Raw genomic sequence first — 21,538 nt, forward strand, 5'->3', positions numbered from 1 at the left:
TTGTTCTGCTTTTTGTATACAGGACATACCTGGGCAATTTTCCACATTGCCTGGTAGATGCCAATGTTGCAGCTTTACTGGAACAGCTTGGTTAGGGGCGTGGCAAGTTCTGGAGTACAAGTCTTCAGTATTATTGTCAGAATATTGTCAGGGCCCATAGCCTTTGCAGTGTCCAGTGCCTTCGGCCGTTTCTTGATATCACATGGAGTGCATCGAATTGACTGAATACTGGCACTGTGATGCTGGGGACCCCCAGAGAAGGCCGAGGTGGATCATCCACTCGGCACTTCTGGCTGAAGATTGTTTCAAATGCTTCAGCCTTATCTTTTACGCAGATGTGCTGGGCTCCTCCATCATTGAGGATGAGGATATTCGTGGAACCTCAGCCTCCAGATGGACTTCCTGTAGAACGAAGATGGGCCTCCTGAAGAAAGAAGATGAACCTCCGGGATCACTCCGAAGCTGGAAGATAGCTCTCCTTGAAGACACTGAAGCTGGAAGATCCACCTGATAGGCCCTCCCCCCACATACTGCTACGTGTTCTGGGGTCCACGGTTGCTGGAGGCCTCCATCCCAAATTCCGGAGGCAGCCGCAGGCCTTCTCAGGTAAATGCTGATAGGGACACACCACGCTGGTCCAGACAAGCTCTGGACTGGTGTAATTTCCTGCTGGTGGTGCGGACAATTGGGCTTGGGAGGGCGATTCAGGTCAGGCCTTCATCTGCATCACATTAGTGGGATGCAAATTGGTTTCACGCCAGCTTCTGTTGGGAATTGTGACCTGCCATGCTCGGTGGGAGCGGAAGATTCCTCTGTCATTTTACGCTGGCGTGAAACTGATTTTTGGACCTCTTGCTGCATTCTGCTCCCCCCAGCCCTCCGCCTGCCATGAAACCTGCCGCAGGGGGGCATTGGACAATTCCACCCAAAATCTGAGCTCTTCTAGTCTGTATAGCTAAGTTATACTTGTGTGGCCTCTGGGAATTGTGTATCACTGGGGTGCATTACAACAGTATAATTACAATATTGCTAAGTATAGCTTGGAAAAACATTTATATATTGCATGAACAACAGGGACCATTGCATATGGTCTTTATTTAAAGGCTTAACTGCAAAGGCTATGGGCCCTGACAACATTCGGGTGGTAGTACTGAAGATTTGTGGTCCAGAATTAGCCGCGCCCTTAGGCAAGCTGTTCCAATACAGCTACAACACTGGCATCTACCCAACAATGTGGGAAATTGCCCAGATATGCCCTGTCCACAAAAGACAGGGCAAATCCAATCTGACCAATTACTGCCTCTCAATCATCAGCCAATAGAAATCAATTAGCAACTAACCTGAAAATAGTTGATGATGCCCTTAGGCGGGTCCTTGCTGCGGATTACACGTTCAGCTGTGCATGGTTAAGGGAGAGCATTAGCTGGAGCGTTGATCTTAGAAATGGCAGCAATGTTGACAAACCAGTGTTACACACTGATTGACATTATGATCTGTCCATCCTACATACTTCCGGTGCATGCTCCTGTGCCCCTTCTCACATCCTCACTAAAATGGCACCCATGTGGCTAGCACCAGAATTGTGTGACAACGCCATTCTGGAGGCAAAACAGCACCCCGAGAGCTGAAAAACTGGTTGCTACAGAGCTGAATTTTGTAGCCTATATCTCTTCGCTACTGTTTCGTGGACAGCTTTAGTCTAAAAATACATCATCTCACATTTCTATTTTGATGTTGTGATACTGCCCAAATGCGTAGAGGGAATGGAGTCTGATGCTCTGAACTACTGTATGAATAGAATGAAAAGCATGTATGATTTCAGAGAAAAGGCTGTTCCACTTTTAATAATCTGTTTGCTTCCAATATCTTCCTCACAGGAGGTGGACCCTGCCAACAGCGGTGCACTGACACAGGTACCAGCGTTGACTGCTCTTGCTATCCTGGCTACAAGCTGAAGGATGACAGCTTGACTTGTGAAGGTATTGACATTAGATTTTTCCTTGTCTGAAATGTTCCACCTGCAAAGGTGGTGGAAGCTGATTCCATAAATAATTTTATGTGCAACTAAGGATGATAGCTCTTTCAAAGAGCCGGTACAGGCATGATAGACCAAATGACCATCTTCTGTGCTCCAAGTTTCTATGATTCTATGGTCACTGGTTTGCATGCAGTCATTGCCTCAGGTATTTCTGTTTTTTAATTGTTTGGCTTATATTAATCGTTTTTTAGCTACAAATGAGTTCAGATAAAATAATGTTGAGAGGCCACTTCTATCTCTGATCAAGCCAAATCCAAGTTCTAAAACTTTTTGACAACAAAATTATTCAGATAAGAAACTAAGGTCTGAATTAGCCTCTGAGGCAGGATTGCTGCTAGAGATAGACCAAGGCTTGACTTCTGCCTACCACAATGACCCCACCATGACTACAACTCATTTGAGGTTAATTATATATGTAAGATGTGTTCTGAGCACTATTACTGTTCTGTAGGGAGAGTCAGCACTACAAATGAGCAACATCCAGTGGTGCTGCAATGGGAAAGGGGAGAAGCAACCCTTATACAGGGAAAGAATCCCCCTGAAGATATCGAAAACATCTCAACAAAGGATCCTGAATGAACTTTGAGCATACTTACCTGAGGAGAAGATGGTTAAACTATAGTAACAAGAACATAAGCAATAGTAGGGCATACTGCCCCTTGAGCCTGATCTGCCATTTTATGATCATGGCTGATCTTTGACCTCAACTCCACTTTCCCCACATTCCTTGTTTCCCTTAGAGTCCAAAGGTATATTGATCTCAGCCCTGAATATCCTCAACAACTGAACATTCACAAGCCTCTGGGATAGAGAGATTCATCAAGATTCCAGCCCTCTAAGTAAAGAACTATCTCCCCTTCTCAGTCTTAAATGGATGACCCTTACCCTGAAACTATGACCCTAATTCTAGACTTCAGCCAGGGAAAATAATCACTTCTCATTCTTATAAACTCCAGAGAGTATAGGCCTGTTCTATTCCATCTATCCTCATAGGATAACTTTTTCCTTCCAAGAATTGATCTAGTGAACCTTTGTTGCAGCCCTTCAGGGTGCGTATATCCTTCCTCAGGCAGGGAGCCCAAAACTGTACAAAGTACTCTCGATGTCATCTCATCCAACATCCTGTACAATTGCAGCAGGAGTTCCTTACTCTGTACTCCAAATCCCTTGCAATAAAGGACAACATACCATTTGCATTTCTAATTGCTTGCTGCACCTTCATGCTAACTTTCTTTCATTAGATTGGTCTATGAGATAAGAGGGTTGTCTATATGAGAAGCTGAATATATTTTGCCTATATTGTCTGTAGTCTAGAAGAATGAAAGGTTGTGCATGCTCCATCATTGATTATGCTTAAGGCTGAGATAGACAGATTTTTGGTCTTTCAGGGAATCAAGAAATGTGGGGAGTGGGCAGGAAAGTGGAATTGAAGCCCAAGATCAGCAACGGTCACATTGAATGGCAAAGCAGGCTCGACGGCTGTATGGTCAGCTCCTGCTCCTATCTCTTGTGTTCTTGGGTTTTTTAATTCATTCATGGGATGTGGGCATCACTGGCTAGGCCAGCATTTATTGTCCATCCCTAATTGCCCTTGAGAAAGTGGTGGTGAGCTGCCTTTTGAACCGCTGCAGTCCATGAGTTCTTGCGTTTTGTGTACATGGACAACCAAATCCCTCCCAGAACTATTAAAATAAAATCTATTTCTCTATTCTTTGAACAAAAGTTACTAGCTCCACATTCTCTCACATTATATTCCATCTGCCATGTTCTTGCTCACTCACTTAATCTGTCTATATCCCTTTGTAGACTCTTTAAGGGGCCCATCAAATAGCTGAGGCCCCAACAGTGAGCCTTGCGGCACCCCACCAGCAACAACTTACCAAACTGAAGATGACCTGTTTAAACCTACTCTGTTTCAGTCCTTTAAACAATTGTCTGTTATGCTAACATTTCACACCCCACCCTCCAATCCCAAGAGCCCTTGTACAACAAGCTTCACAAATGTATTTTGAAAATTCGAATATATTACATCCCCACTGGTTCCCTTTTATCTACCTGCTAATTACATCCTCAAAAAACTCTATAGATTTGTCAAACATGATTTCCTTTTTATGAAAACTGTTGACTTTGCCTAATCATATTGTGATTCTCTAAGTACCGTGCTACCAGTTCCTTAGTAATAGATTCCAGCATTTCCCATCAACTGTTGTCAGGCCAGCTAGCCTGTAGTTCCGTTTTGTCTCTCCCTTCTTTCTTGAATAATAGCGTTACAATTGCCACCCTCCGATCCGCTGGGGCCATTCCAGAATCTAGGAAATTTTTGAAGACCCCAACCAATGTATCCATTATCCCTACAGCCACCTCTTTTAGAATACTTGTTCTTCTTCTCTTGCTCATTCTCTGGGTGGCATGTACTTTGCAGTGAGAAAGTCAATGCACTGCCAACCCAGTATCAGTCTATGGGTCAATGGTGATGATAATGGAATTGGTTGGTTTCCAAAGACCTGCCCCATTACTTTCTTTAAATGTTGTGGAATGGTCAAAGAGTAGTTGGCTGAGATCCCTACCAGTGAGAGGGACTGGAAAATTGCTTCAGATAAGGTCCTGCCCTATTTTCCCTGCCGTACCAATCTGGTACCACCTAAAACCAGTGGTTTACTGGTAGAAGCTCTTGTCCTCAATCTCTGAGAAAATTAGCTTTTCCTAGGCTCTATGGCCTAGATTTACATCCTTAAGGTGACTAGCGGGAGTCAGGAAAATTCCAGGTTTGGCCCACCCGCCTTGGGAGAAAGTGCTCAGAAAGGCGGGGCCTTCAGTGCTTGGGGGAGGGTGGAACGGGGGCAGGTGCAGGCTGGAGTTGGGCCAGCTGACCCAGGAAGAAGTTTGGAGGCAGCCACAGGGATTGCCAGGTGCCACGGCTGACTGTTTAAAAGGCCCACCTTGCTGCTGTGAGATTTTGTCCCAGTTAAAATAAAAACACAAAGGCCCTCCAACCTTCACCCCTCACACCTCCTCATCATCCAAACATTCTCAAGTTCCATCCATGTCACCTCATACCCCCAAACCACCCAATTTCCTCTCATGCCCCCTAAACCAAGCCCTGCTCTTTTACCTATCCCCATGGTCTGCCATGCTCCCCATGCTAAGCTATGGCACTTCCATGCACATTGACCCTTCTATACGCTGTCTAGAACCAATGAACCCTATATTTTGTAATGGGTTGCGTAAAAAAAAGCTTTAAATAGAATAATTCATTCATAACCTTCCTTTATGTTGAAAGAAAAGGTCATTTCACTACAAGCTAATAAAAGTGTCAATCATCCAGAACCTTTAAAGTATTAACAACAAAAACCACAAGCCCTTGAAACCACTTAACTTGTGTAAGCATTGTGAAATTGACAGCAGAGATCAGAAAGCCTGACTGTCGATTAGTTTTCTCTGGGCACAGCTGTTTCAACAAGCTTAGTGGATTATTAAGCCTCATTATGTACGCTTGGCTGAGAGCCCAGACATGCATTAGAGTATGAAAACACATAGGAGAAAGTTATGAATGGGGCAGGTGGTAGGGTAGAGCTTGGCACTGGAGACATATAAGGGGCCATAGGGGGTCAGTGGAAGAATAGAGCTTGGTATGGGGGCATGAGGCGCCATAGGGGGTGCGTGGAAGTTCAGAATTTGCCATGGGGGCATGAGGAGGAACTTTTGAGCTTACTGCAGACTCAGGTTCACGACTCCTCTGAGGACCCACGGCTCTTTAAAACCTGGCCCAACTCTACGAAAATTGTGCAGGAGTAGGAGATACCTATCTCTGCAAGGAGCGGGCCAGGTTGGGAGTGCCGTATGCAGGCTTTTGACAGAAACCATCCCATACCCTTTAAAGACATGCCCGAAAATCAGACAACTCAGGAATGAGGTCAGATACCCCAGATTCGGGACCCACCTGCCATTTTTAAAGGGCTCCCGAGTCATCCTGATTCAGTAACAATCCAGGCCTATATGTACTTATGGCCTTCAGACTTGTAAGAATGTTTTTGATGCTTCTGAATAAAAATATAGAAAGTGTCAAGTCTTCATCGAGTATAGATTCTTTACCATTAATTCCCCGATAAACAATGCACAGCTATTTTACCATGTTATTTAGTGATATGAGAAATGCAAACATGGTGTGTTCTCATAACTCACATTCTCAATTCTTCATGCATGATAATATCACTTTCATGAGCATCATGACGTACATAGAGAGTAGGGTGTGGATTCTTGAATATTCTTGAATTTGAGGTAAATGTTGCATGCAAGAAATTGTGAAGGTTCCCAGCTTATTCAATGTATATCACAGGAACAAACCATAAATTGAAGGAGCTAATTGCAACCATTTGAATTTGTGTATTAGCTAAAATCTAACTCTGTGAGAAGTGACTTATATGTCTTAATTATCAGCTTGGCACAGTTGGTAGCCCTTTTAGCTCTGAGTAAGAAGCTTATGGGTTTAACCCCATGAAGATTTCAGTACAAAATCTAGGCTGACACTTCACTGTTGGAGTGCTATATTGTCAGAGGGGCCATCTTTCAGATGAGAGTCTGCCTGCTCAGGTGAATGTGAAAGTTCCCATTTTCACTATTCAGCGATGAGGAGGGAATGCTCTCGTGTCCTAGCCAACATTTTATTTTCAGCCAATACAATCAAAAAAAAATGATGGGCCCTAAAGTCCCTGGGACTGTAGATGTTGCCATTAATATTAAGCCCTGAGGAGACAGAATTTTTAGTATAAAGGGTGAGCAGATGTGCTATGTTAATGTATGACGTAGATGATGATGTACTACTGACATCAGTCAGCCATATGTTCGACTCTCTCTTGAGAGAGGTTGGAATCATGCCTAGGAGCAATATGCCCACTCTGTAACCTGTTAACATGTCGTACTAATAAACAAGTACTAAGCAGATACCAGAGTATGTCTACAGTCTGTCTAGGAACCAAGTCCCATACTTGGAGTCCAAGGTAGAAGTACCCATGTCAGAACAGAATTTGGGTCATATCACTGTTCTACTGAGATTCAGGCCCATTTGGACAGAATATTTAAATTCCAGTTAGGATTGGCAGTGGTCAGGTTTTTCAATTACCTCTCTAGTCAAAGGGCATGCCAGGATTGGGGAAGGCATCAGAAAACCTTCACTAGAATATTATATTCAATGGAGGGATTGATTACCTTCCTTATTTACAGTGGCTCCAATGGAAGCTGAAAAGTGTAAAAAATATATTTCTTCAGCCTATATGAGCCTTTGGAGGACACCACTCTTCCCGATAAGGTCAGGTCAGCCAAGCTGTGAGAACATGTGCTTTTGTGGAAGATGAGTGAGAACAGAGTTAGGCTTGTCTGTGGTCCCCTCCAGAGTCCATAGACTATAAAATCTCAATAGTAAATAATAACTATTTCTGCAAGGTAAAGGGACCGCTGCTGGTACCTCTGGTCAATATCTCAGTATATGTTAACACTAATAGGGGATCACGAAAGAAAACTTGACTAGTTTTTTTGTTGCTGAATACAGATATCAATGAGTGTCTGTTACTGATACATCAGTGCCAAACAGGACAACGCTGCATCAACACTGCTGGGTCCTACCGATGTCAGCGTGAGATAAGCTGTGGCACAGGCTATGAACTGACTGAAAGCAACCAGTGCAAAGGTAGGTAACGAACAGAGGTGTATTAAATATCTAAACATGTGTGTGTGTATACTAACACGTGTATATGTATATTACACATATTTGCGACAAATAATCTACTAAATTGTTATTCCTTTACACCCCTGATAAACATGTATGAAACACTGATATCTGACATTTCTGGGATCAAAGTTTCTTGACAGCATTGAAGTTAGCGCTCTACAGTTTAGGTGTTGGTTATCTCACTATTCCTCAACCACAAACGTCATTTACCTGCTTGGCTGTAGAAACTAGCAAGTGTTCATGGGATGCAATCCTAACAGAGACTCCTTTTCATATACCAGTGGGCCTAAAAATTATATTTTGAAGTAAGATATGAAGGGGTAGAAATTTATCTTGGACAGTGGCGCAAAATGGCTACCCATTAAACACAATGCCTAATATTTAATTGTATTGACTGCAGTAGAACTGAATATCAGGTACTGTGTGTAATGGGCAGCCGATTGAATACTACCTGTTTTGTGCCTCCGCCCAAGACGATGCACTGGAATAACAGGATTCCACAGGCATTAGTCATCCTTTAATATTCAGAAAAGTGGTCAATCTTCACATATGAGATGAAATTAAGAATTGGTAATCTATTTGATCACACGGTTTTCATATATGAGCCTTGTCCTATTTGCACCCCAAGTCAGTGCATTTACGATTATCAATAGAGATAAGAAGCAAGGATTCTTTTTATCCTGCTGTTTTTCCCCCTCACTATGCCAGGCTTACTGCAGCCATATGTAATAACCTCGGCTGACTTTTTTGTGCCTGAACTAGTTTCACGCTAACCAGTGTATTCAACAACAGAATCACAGATTCTTTATAATGCAGAAGGGGGCAATTTGGCCCATTAAGTCACCACTGGCTCACTGAAAGAGCATTCTACCTAGTTCCACTCCCCTGCCTTATCCCCATTAACTTGTAGATTCTTTCTTTTCAGATAGCAATCTAATTCCCTTTTGAATACCTCGATTGAATCTGCCTCCACCATCTTCTCAGAAAGTTCATTCTGGATTCCACCCACCCTCTCAGTGAAAAAATATTTCCCCACATCACTATTACTCTTTTTGCCAATTATTTTGAATCTGTGCCCTCTAGTTCTTGATGCTCTCTTGAGTGGGAACAGTTTCTCACTCTTTGCATTGTCCCTTCCCCTCAGGATCTTGAATACCTCTACCAAGTCTCCTCTCAGCCTTCTTTTTTCCAAGGAAAAGAGTCCCAACCTTTCCAATCTATCCTCATAGTTACAGTTCTTTATCCCTGGAATCATTCTTGTGAATCTCCTCTTGACTCTCTCCAATGCCTTTACATCCTTCCTCAAGTATGGCGCGTCTGAGTCGAGTGGGTTGGAATCAAATGTTGGCAGAGAAAACGGTGGCTAACCAATGAGCCACCTTCAAAGAAACAGTATTTTAGGCAATGTCAAGGTATATTCCCTTCAAGGGGAAAGGTAGGGCAAATAAATCCAGAGCACCCTGAATGACAAGAGAGATAGAGGTGAAGTTGAAAAGGAAGAAATGCGCGTACGATTGATGTCAGGTAGAAAACACAGTGGAGAATCAGGCTGAATACAGAGGGACCAGAGGGCAAGTGAGAAAGCTAATAAGATAAGCCAAGGAGAGAACATGAAAAGAGACTGGCAGCTAACATAAAAGGGAACCCCAAGGTGCTCTATAAGCATATAAATAATAAAAGGATGGTTTAAAAAAAAGGTAGGACCAATTAGGGATAAAAAGGGGACTTGGACGCAGAGGCAGGAGAAATTGTGGAGGTATTAAACAAGTACTTTGCATCTTTCTTTACAAAGGAAGAAGATGCTACAGGCTATGGTGAGCAATGAAATAACTGGTACACTAGAAGAATTTATAATTGAGGAGGAAGAGGTGTTAGAAAGAATATCTTTACTTAAAATAGGTAAGGTATCAGGACCGAATGAGATGCATCTAAGGGTACTGAGAGAAGTGAGAGTGGAAATTGCAGAGGCATGAGTGGTAATCTTTCTTAGACACGGGGGTGGTGCCAGGCAACTGGAGAATTATGAATGTTACACCCTTGTTCAAAAAGGAGTGCAAGGATAAAGCCGACAACTACAGACCAGTCAGTTTGACTTCAGTAGTAGGGAAGCTTCTGGAAACTATGGTTCAGGACAAAATCAATTGTCACTTCGAGAAGTGCAGGATAATTAAGGAAAGCCAGCATGGATTCATAAAGGGAAAATCATGTTTAAGTAACTCACTTAAGTTTTTTGAGGAGATAACTGAGAAGGTTGATAAGGGCAACACTGTTGATGATGTGGTATATATGGATTTTCAAAAGGCATTTGATATAGTGCCACAAAACAGACTGGTGAACAAAATTCTAACTCATGGAACAAAAGGGAAGGTAAGCACTTGGATAGGAAATTGGCTGTGACAGGAACAGAGAGCAGTGATAAATGGTTGCTTTTCAGATTGGAGGAAGTTTCATAGTAGAGCTCCCCAGTGGTCAATGTTGAACCCTTGCTCTTCCTGATATATATTAATGACCTGTGGTGTTCAGGGCATCATTTCAAAATTTGCAGGTGATATGAAGATTGGTAACGTTGTCAGCTGTAATGAGGATAGTCTTGAACTTTAAAAGAGCATAGACATGTTGGTGGATTGGGCAGACACGTGGCAGATGAGGTTCAATGCACAGAAGAGTGAGATGATTCAATTTGGCAGAAAGAATATAGAGAGACAGTATAAACTAAAGGAAGAAACTCTAAAGGAGGTGCAGGAACAGAGGGACCTCAGTGTATATGTACATAAGTGATTGAAGATGGCAGGTCATGTTGAAAGAGCAGTTAATCAAGCATATAGAATCTTAGAACAAAAACAAAAATACCTGGAAAAACTCAGCAGGTCTGACAGCATCTGCGGAGAGGAATACAGTTGACGTTTCGAGTCCGTATGACTCTTAATCAGAACTAAGGAAATAGAGAAATGGGGTGAAATATAAGCTGGTAGAGGGGGGTAGAGCTCGATAGGGGGCCAGTGATAGGTGAAGGCAAAGAAGAGATTACCAAAGATGTCAGAGACAAAAGGACAAAGGGGTGTTGACAGTGGTGATATTATCTAAGGAATGTGCTAATGGGGACATTAAGGATAGCAAGCAGGACAAGCTAGTGGCAGATGGCCCGAGTAGGGGTGGGGTGGAGGGAAGGGGGGAAGGGATCAAAATGGACTAAAAGGTGGAGATATATCTTTCCAATCCCCCTTTTTCCAATAATTTATAATTTTTTTACAAATATATTTTTCTTTTCCCACCTATTTTTAAAATTTATTTCGATCTATTGTTTTATCTCCACTTTTTAGCCCATTTCGATCCCTTCCCCCCTTCCCCCCACCCCACCCCCACTAGGGCCATCTGCCACTAACTTGTCCTGTTTGCTACCCTTAATGTCCCCATTAGCACATTCCTTAGATAATATCACCACTGTCAATACCCCTTTGTCCTTTTGCGTATGACATCTTTGGCAATCTCTTCTTTGCCTTCACCTATCTCTGGCCCCCTATTGATCTCTACCTGTCCTACCCCCCTCTACCAGCTTATATTTCACCCCATTTCTCTATTTCCTTAGTTCTGATGAAGGGTCACATGGACTCGCAATGTCAACTGTTTTCCTCTCCGCAGATGCTGTCAGACCTGCTGAGTTTTTCCAAGTATTTTTGTACTTTTTCTAGGTTTCCAGCATCTGCAGTATTTTGCTTTTATCTATAGAATCTTAGGCTTTATTAATAGGGGCATTGAATACAAGAGTAAGGAGGTCTTGTTGAATTTGTATAAGACACTAGCTAGGCTTCATCTGGGAAACCATTTTGTTATTTCTGGTTATTCTCACCTAAACTGTGATGAGATGAGTAGTGAATGAGTCAATAGCTATGCAGCCAACTAAATTCACCTCCAAATATGGATGCATTGAATACTATATGGGCCAATTACCAATGGAATCTAATTTTGATAGTCAGTGACAGGTTGTCCCCAATATAATGTTCCAAAACGTTTCTCATTGGAAATGGGCAAAGCTAATTGGCATATGTATATTAAACAACTGCTCCAAAATGGACAGGTACAAAAAGTTCTGAAAAACATTGATGGAATATTGTCCTATACCTCAAGGGAGCTGCAATACAAAGTACAGAGGCTTGGTCAGACCCTGGGTTCCTACCCAGGAAGCGAAAGGGGTTTCACCTGAGCTGCCTGTCACTTCTTTTAGGGAAGGTTTGTTGAATTAAGTGCCACTCAGGCACTTGACAGGCCAGCAGTAGACCTTCCCCAGGATCAAGGGTTGCAGGGTGGAAATCCTGACCTTCAATAGCTGCTGGACAATTAGAGGTTGACAGCTGTATTGAATGGCAACGCCACCGGGGTGGTGGTGGTTGCTGCTGGCGCCACACCCACCTGAGGCCTAGGGTCATGGATGGACCCAGGTCACAGGTGAGTGATGGTGGAAGGGATTTTGGGGTATATGAGGGGAAAGGTGGTTAGGGGATCGGCAACAAGGGCAAAGGCGTGGCTCTCATCAGTTCTTGACACTGGGTCCCTTGTTCAGGCACTGAGTGTTTTGGACCAAGAGACCCCTCTTGGGAGCTAGCAAGTAACCACGCATGGGTTTGCTCGTCATGCTCCTTGCATGGTGAGACCCCACACTATTTATTAATGGTGGTGGAGTGGGAAGGACATACACGGGCTTCCCCGCCATGTACTCCATTGAGGTAGAGCCGGGAATTTGGTGGGGTCCCCACCTGCCGCCTTCCGGCCTGATTAAATGCCCTCCTCACCACCAAACTCTCCATGGGAGAGGGCATTAAATTCTATCCCCCCAACTCTCTCCCCCAACTGGAGTTTAGTTATGGGCACAACAACTTAGGAAAGATATATTGGCATCGGAGAGGGTGCTAGGCAGATTCACCACAATGATACTCAGACTAAAAGGATTAAATTATGAGAGCAGGTTGCAGAAACTTGGGCTGCGATTTTCCAGCCCAGTTGCAGGCGGGACCCGCCGGGGGCAAGTCGGCGCCCCAGTCAGAGGTCCATTGATTTTCTGCGGGACCGGGCAATCCCGGTGACGGGCGGGTACAGAAAATCCCGCTGTTGGCTTGTATTCCCTTGAGTATAGCAGGGGTGATCTAATTGAGGTACTTAAAATTAATGAAGGATTCAATAAGGTACATAAAGGGAAATTATTTCTTCTGGCAGAAGAATATAGAACAAGGAGCCAATCTTAAAATTAGAGCCATTCAGGATTAAAATTAGAGCCATTCAGGATTGAAATTCCGAACCAATTTTTCACAAATAGGGTACCAGAAATCTGTAACTTTCTATCCAAAAATCCTGTAGATGTTGGATCAATTTAAACTTTCAAGACTGAGGTAAGTAGATTCTTGTCAGGCAAGAGTGTCATGGGATATGCATCCAAGAAAGGTAAAAGGGATTGAGGTACAGTTCAGCCATGGTTTTATTGAATGGTGGAACAGACTCAAGTGGCTGAATGGCCTCCTCCTGATTCTATTATTCCAGTCATCAATGGTAGTAACTTTGGTATTGGGATGTTTCTGTAATATAGAATTTATTTATTTTTGATGTAACAAAATGCTGGTGTTTTGGTGCACTGCATACTGTGTGTTTGTAACATCCACAACCATCTGCCTGATCGGTCAGGTGGGACAATAGGTAAATGTTGCACTCAATCCGGACAGCTTGCTATGTTATTTTATTAACCCTTTCCTTGGCTATTTCTGAGCTCTCGGAAGAGCTCTGCTGTTGAGTTTTTGGAACACTTACACTAAATATCATTTCTGTCCTTGGCCTTCCATCAACATTAAGCAGGCTGCACCATTGATTCTATCAACTCCTTGGCTTCTTTGCTTTACTGTTTTTTTGAGCAGGTGAATAATTTTGATTTTTTTTGGATCTGATAGATATCAATGAATGTAAGTTGGAAACACATAACTGTGGATTCAACTTTACCTGTCAGAACACAGAAGGATCATTTCGCTGCCGGCCGAAAATGCAATGTGGAGCCGGATTCCTGCAGGATGCTCTGGGCAACTGCATTGGTAGGAAACAATAACAGATACATTCCATGTTACTGTACATTTTAGAAGAAGTTAATTGACAAATGTTTTTTTTCCCTCAGCTGAACAGTGAATATTATGAAATATTGTTCCCATAAATAATAAGTACACTGTCAATTAATTCCTTTGTACCAGAGCTTCACAGAATCACAGAATCATACAGTGCAGAAGAGGCCCTTTGGCCCATCGAGTCTGCACCAACACGTGAGAAACACCTGACCTACCTACCTAATCCCATTTACCAGCACTTGGCCCATAGCCTTGAATGTTATGACGTGCCAAGTGCTCGTCCAGGTACTTTTTAAAGGATGTGAGGCAACCCGCCTCCACCACCCTCCCAGGCAGCGCACTCCAGACCGTCACCACCCTCTGCTTTTCCTCACATCCCCCCTAAACCTCCTCCCCCTCACCTTGAACTTGTGTCCCCTCATGACTGACCCTTCAACTAAGGGGAACAGCTGCTCTCTATCCACCTGTCCATGCCCCTCATAATCTTGTACACCTCGATCAGGTCGCCCCTCAGTCTTCTCTGCTCCAACGAAAACAACCCAAGTCTATCCAACCTCTCTTCATAACTTAAATGTTTCATCCCAGGCAACATCCTGGTGAATCTTCTCTGCACCCCCTCCAATCACATCCTTCCTATAATGTGGCAACCAGAACTGCACACAGTACTCACCTGTGGCCTTATCAAGGCTCTATACGATTCTAACATGACCTCCCTACTTTTGTAACCTATGCCTCGATTGATAAAGGCAAGTGTCCCATATGCCTTTTTCACCACCCCACTAACGCCCCTCAGCCTTCAGAGATCTATGGACACACAGGCCAAGGTCCCTTTGTACCTCAGAACTTCCTAGTGTAATGCCATTCATTGAATACGTCCTTCCAAAGTGTATCACCTCACACTTTTCAAGATTAAATTCCATCTGCCACTTATCTGACCATTTGACCATCCCGTCTATATCTTCCTGTAGCCCAAGACACTCAACCTCACTGTTAACCACCCGGCCAATCTTTGTGTCATCCGCAAACTTACTAATCCTACCCCCCACTTGTCATCTATGTTGTTTATGTAAATGACGAATAATAGGAGACCCAGCACAGATCCCTGTGGTATGCCACTGAACACTGGCTTCCAGTCACTAAAGCAGCCTTCTGTCATCACCCTCTGTCTCCTACAACTAAGCCAATTTTGAATCCACCTTATCAAATTACCCTGTATCCCATGTGCATTTGCCTTCTTTATAAGTCTCCCATATGGGACCTTGTCAAAGGTTTTGCTGAAATCCATATAAACTACATCAACTACACTACCCTAATCCACACACCTGGTCACCTCCTCAAAAAATTCAATCAAATTTGTTAGGCATGACCTCCCTCTGACAAAGCCATGCTGACTACCCCTGATCAAACCTTGTCTCTCCAAATGGAGATAGATTCTGTCCTTCAGAATTTTCTCCAATAGTTTCCCTACCACTGACGTGAGACTCACTGGTCTGTAGTTCCCTGGCTTATCTCTATAGCCCTTCTTAAATAGTGGAACCACATTAGCTGTTCTTCAGTCCTCTGGCACCTCACCTGTGGCCAGAGAGGAATTAAAAATTTGGGTCAGAGCCCCTGCGATCTCCTCCCTTGCCTCCCTTGCCTCCCTCAGCAGTCTGGGACACAAATCATCTGGACCTGGAGATTTGTCCACTTTTAAGCCTGCCAACACCTCCAATACCTTGTCAATCCCTATTTCAATTTGCTCAAGAACCTCGCAGTCTCTCTCCCCAAGTTCCATAGCTTCATCCTCATTCTCTTGGGTGAAGATGGATGTGAAGTATTCGTTCAACACTCTACCGATGACCTCTGGCTCCACCTATAGATTTCCCCCTTGGTTCCTAATGGGCCCTACTCTTTCCCTGGTTATCCTCTTCCCATTGATATACTTATAGAATATCTTGGGATTTGCCCTACTTTTACCAGCCAGAGCTTTCTCATGTCCCATCTTTGCTCTCCGAATTTCTTTCTTAAGCTCCACCCTTCACTTTCTGTACTCCACTAATGCCTCCACTGATTTGCTCCCCTTGTATGTCCCCTTGGATTCAATGTCAATGAGGGTGAGTAATCAAAAACTCAGTACAATGCTAATGAAGGAATTTTACAATATCATGCTCCTAAAGTGGCATTTGCCCACCAGGAATGCTCACTGGGAAGTCAGACATGCTGTCCACGATATTCTGATCGTTTAAATGGTTGGAAAATTTGGAGACTATTCTCCCAAATGCCCAACATGCGATTCCTGCTGGTGAGCCTTCCTACGTTTTCATAACATTTCCCTAGTGGTGTTGTCATCATGAGAATGCCTGCTGTGGAATATATCTGCTCAGAGTTGGATAATACAGGTTGCAATACCGGATTTATATGCTGAAGTAACGCTCAGTTACCTTCTGGAGATTAGGTAGACAGCAGACCAGAGCTTTATCTTATTGGGAGTTTTATTTGTGGTTAAAGATTAAAGCCCTGCTTTTGTAAGAATCCATTGGTGATGCAAACTGCAGGTTGCAAATGTGGATTAAGAAATCTCAAGTCCAATTCAATCCACACTGCATTTTCTGGCAAGGACAACACTGGAGCCCAATGCTAGCTTTATTTAAGTTGCAAAGTTCATTAAAATTGTTCCCACAGTAGATTTCCCATTCTTCTCACCTTCCTTGTCCTTGACGCACATCTCTATATATAATTGGGCACACAAAGGTAAACTGGCCTGTAGAAGTAGGTTTCTCAAAACCAACTGCAAGCTTGTAAAATAGGTTGAAATTTTGAAAAAATTTTGAGTAACCTTTTTATTTTTTGCTGCACATACCTCACTGCATTCATTGCTGTTCCACAAATTTGCATTTTTTCACTGAAGAACTTTTATTTGTCAATACATTTCTTTCAAATAGTCATTTAGTAGTACAGAACTTGAGTATTGCTGAAAAAAGAGACACGTCTAAGCTTTTTGTCTTACACTCACCAGGACACTTTGCAAGAATACCAATAAAAGGGGAAAACAACAATCTATACTATATGTGAGGAGAGTGCTGATTGGTTGGCAAGCAGCATTGCCGTGGAGAATGCACCAGTGATGGTGACTGACAGTTAACTGCCAAGCATTGTTTGAAATTTAAACCAGGCAGCTTGACCCTGATTGGTCAAGGCATTGCCCTGAGGAATGAGTCAGCGAATGGGTGTCACTTATTTTGTTTAGCTGAAGCAGGCGCAATGCATGTGCATGTTCTTTCTGTCTGCAAAGAACAGGGCCCTGTGTATTAATATATGTATCTTCCAGTACATACAAATGCACCACACTGCGAGCCCAACTGATGATCTTAAATTGGGTATCAGCTTAATTCTTAGCACAGTGAGGGTTACTTAGCAAATGTTGTTCAATCGAGGAATCACATCTAATGTTTGGCACTGTGTTTTGAGTTTTGTGGGCACAGGCTGGTTGAGTATGGTTTGTACCCTGTCCGTTGCGAACAATAGCTGGGACATGCTGTTTGATATGATCCGGCAGTCTTTGGAACATATGGCCTACATACCTTGCATCACACTGGCACTGAAATTCATATACCACATTACTCATTTATGTGATAGGCAGAACGACTTTTTGGCTTGATGGCAGCATCCTGTTAGTGGCGAATACCACTCGTGTTGTTACTGCATAGTAGCAGTGTGAAACAGCCTCACCTATTACTTAAATTTTTGAGATACCTTGCCCTTCCAGGGTAATCTGAGGTAGACTTTTCAGGGCTGAAAGTGATGGTCTTAGGCCCATTCATGAGTTTGGGTAATATATATCGTGAAATGATTGGATCACGGTAGTCATTATGCAGCAGGATGTCTTTGATGCGCCCTATTTCAGCATCAAGCTTGTATGGTGAGCAAATGGCTCCAGCACTATTTACGAAATTGCCAATAAGGCCAATCTTATAGCGTGTGGAACTGTAAGAATCCCAACGTGTATATTTACCAGTGAAGGTAGGCTTGCGGTAGACTGTGTTAGAACCATAAAACCATATAACACTACAGCACAGAAAACAGGCCATTCTGCCCTTCTAGTCTGTGCCGAAATATTATTCCGCTAGTCCCATTGACCTGCACCTAGTCCATAACCCTCCAGACCTCTCCCATCCATGGAACTATCTAATTTATTCTTAAAACTTAAGAGTGAGCCCGCATTTACCACGACAGATGGTAGCTCGTTCCACACTCTCACCACTCTCTGAGTGAAGAAGTTCCCCCTAATGTTCCCCCTTAACCTTTCCCCTTTCACCCTAAAGCCATGTCCTCTCGTGTTTATTTCTCCTAATCTAAGTGGAAAGAGCCTACTCGCATTTACTCTGTCTATACCCCTCACAATTTTGTAAACTTCTATCAAATCTCCCCTCATTCTTCTACGCTCCAAGGAATAAAGTCCTAACCTGTTTAATCTTTCCCTGTAACTCAACTCCTTAAGACCCGGCAACATCCTAGTAAATCATCTCTGCACTCTCTCAATCTTACTGATATCCTTCCTGTAGTTAGGCGACCAGAACTGCACACAATACTCCAAAGTTGGCCTCACCAATGTCTTATACAACCTCACCATAACATCCCAACTCCTATACTCAATACTTTGATTTATGAAGGCCAGTATGCCAAAAGCTTTCTTTACAACCTTGTCTACCTGTGACGCCACTTTCAGGGAATTATGTATCTGAACTCCCAGATCCCTTTATTCCTCCGCACTCCTCAGTGCCCTGCCATTTACTGTGTATGTCCTACCTTGGTTTGACCTTCCAAAATGTAACACCTCACACTTTTCCGCATTAAATTCCATCTGCCATTTTCTGGCCCATTTTTCCAGTTGGTCCAGATCTCTCTGCAAGCTTTGAAAGCCTTCCTCGCTGTCCACAACGCCTCCAATCTTAGTGTCATCAGCAGACTTGCTGATCCAATTCACCACATTATCATCCAAATCATTGATATAGACAACAAACAACAATGGTCCCAGTACAGATCCCTGAGGTACACCACTAGTCACAGACCTCCAGTCTGAGAAGCAATCATCCACTACCACTCTCTGTCTTCTCCCACACAGCCAATTTACAACCTCTCCATGGATACCAAGAACACCAGAGAACACCCTGGCAGATTTCTCAGATCATTTTGGGCTGTATATCACACAAACTCACTAGAGGATAATATATAGACAATTTGTACCGAAGGGATGACTATTCCTTTTATTCCATTCTTAGTTATTATTTCCCCCCCCACCAACCCCATCACCCCCCACCTGCTTACAATATCAGCAACACCTAACAAATAGGTGAAAGGACTGAAACAACATTTGGTCCCAAGCTTAATGTTAAATGCTGCTTCCCATTTAAATTTGAGGTAGTGTGGCCAGATATTGCACATTCCCCAGTGGACTAGTTGCCAAGGCAAGGCTAAAGCTGTGTTGGGAGCTCATGATAATTATTCAAATGAACTGACCCCCCCAAGATTCAGTGCAGTCATCACAGCGCACTTTTCTGTAGCTTTACATCAGCAGCTAAACATTCCTGGAACAGATTTTGCCTCAATTACAAAATCAGAGCTTAAGAACATTGATGAAGAATTCCTAACTATGGGAATGATATATGGCCCAGTTGTTTGATAGTTCCAGAGGCCTATTTTGTTTCCTGAACGTCGGGCAGGCCGGCCGGGAGCGGGCACGGAGCCGATCACTGTCCACGATTGGTTGCGTGCCTCCATTTTACATGGGCAGGCCAATTAAGGCCCGCCCAGTGTGACGCACGACCGGTAGCGCTCAGCGCGATCTGTGCGGGCGGGGGGAGGAGGGAGAGTCGGGGCCTGCGCTCTTTCGCACATGCACCGATAGAACGCAGAAATCTCCCTGGGGCATGGAGCTGCCTCAGGGAGATTAAGTATTGAAATTTTTAAGTAAAGAAAGATAAAAATTATTTACACATGTGCCCTCATGTGACACTGTCATGTGAACTGGGACATGTTTGTCAATTTATCAAAATTTATTTATTGATGTTATTAAACCTTCAGGAAACCTCATCCCGCCTGTGGATGAGGTTTCCTGAAAAACGCAAAGGCTGCTTAGGCTCTTCGCTTGCCCGCCAACCTTAAGGTTGGATGGGCAGCGCTGTTAATTATCTTAATTATTTCCTGAATGGCCTTAACAGGCCTTTGGCAGTTTGGTGGGTGCACAGCCATCTCTGATGTGCGCCCGCCGAATGAAAAATCTAAATGCACGCCCGGTGTCACTGCGCGTCATTTTAAGCATCGGCATGCTGGGCCTTCCCCAGCATGCCAACGTCAAATTCTGGCCTATATTTTCTTAGTCCCTGGGTGAGGTGTTTTGTTGCATGATGTTGTATGTGCCTGCATGCCATTGTAAAGATGCTTGGCAGAGCAAGGTTAATGTGGGACTGGAGAATAGCACCGCCCATGGTATGATGCATAGAGTCACATGGTAATAGACTGAGTGAACAGTCTAGAGAGAAGACTCTGGAACCAGCTTGCATGGAGTTAACAGTACCATGCATGACAGTAACCTGGGAGCTGTAAAAAGTTAAAGATTAACAATAAACAGTTCATGTTTAAATATACAATTCTCAAGATCTCATCATTGAGACATCTAAAGAACCCATATTATAACAGTGTTCACTGTTAAGGAACGCAATTTACCGAATATGACACCATCTAGCCTTCAGACAGTTACCAAGTTTACTCACATTTCCTATATTACAACAATGGCTACACTTCAAAAGTACTTCCTTGGCTGTAAAGTGCTTTGGGTGGTCATTAAAGGTGTTTTTAAGTGCAAGTCTTTCTTTTTTCAATGATCTTTGATTATTGGATAACATAAATGAAGACAAGATGACAGAAGTTTTTTTTTAAATTCCATTCCTGTATCCATAGTTAAAACTCCCTGTAAGGGATCTTGCTACCTGATCAAAATGTTCCTTTTGTGCAAATGAACTGCAGTGACAAGTAGCTCAGAAATTTTCCAGGAGGGAGATAGTTGTTCCTAGGCCTGTGCTGCAAGGCTGTGTTGTGGTTCTATGCTTTATTCTCATGTTTTGCAATCTGGTATTCATGACCAGTGCAATGAACTGCTTTAGATGCAATTGTTCAGGTGGAGGAAAATGAGCAAAGGAACATTGGCAACCTGTCAAACTCCGAGTTTATTTAAAAAAAGAAACCAAAGAAAATTCCAAGAACCTTCTGTGTTTTTAAACACTGAAGAATTGCATTATTCAAATTCCCATAATTTCTCAGCTTGATACAAATATACATGCAGAATAATTGGAAAATCATCACTTTCAAGTTGCACACCATCTTGGCTTTGATGTGTATGTTATCTTTCCTTCATTATTCTTTTGTCAACATTTTAGAATCCCCTACCTAACACCATTGTGGAAACACTACCACCCACAAGTTCAAGTAGAAAGCCTCTCTGAAGGCAAACTAGAGATAGTCATCCTTAATTAGTAATAAAATCTTCATACTTTCATCTTTATTGGTGTGTTCAAGGGATTAATATGATTTTTCCCCCAAATGATGTAAGGGTCACACTACATGCTGCCTAGTGAAGGAGGCCATGACGTTTCAGAAGCAAATGATGCAAATACTTTTGACACATGTACAAGAAGCCTCAGG

General features: G+C 43.1%; 1 protein-coding gene across 1 annotated transcript in view; it reads left to right on the forward strand.

Annotated features, from left to right (window-relative positions):
• fbln1 (fibulin 1) overlaps positions 1-21,538 on the forward strand; it is a 251,443-nt gene that overhangs the window by 68,953 nt on the left and 160,952 nt on the right. Inside the window, exons 6-8 of the mRNA XM_078568577.1 lie at positions 1,878-1,979; positions 7,584-7,721; positions 13,694-13,831. Coding sequence (XP_078424703.1) covers positions 1,878-1,979; positions 7,584-7,721; positions 13,694-13,831 — 378 coding nt within the window. The remainder of the gene's footprint in view (positions 1-1,877; positions 1,980-7,583; positions 7,722-13,693; positions 13,832-21,538) is intronic.

This window comes from Cetorhinus maximus, chromosome 22 (assembly GCF_964194155.1).
Source record: "Cetorhinus maximus chromosome 22, sCetMax3.hap1.1, whole genome shotgun sequence".
Taxonomy (NCBI): Eukaryota; Metazoa; Chordata; class Chondrichthyes; order Lamniformes; family Cetorhinidae; genus Cetorhinus; species Cetorhinus maximus.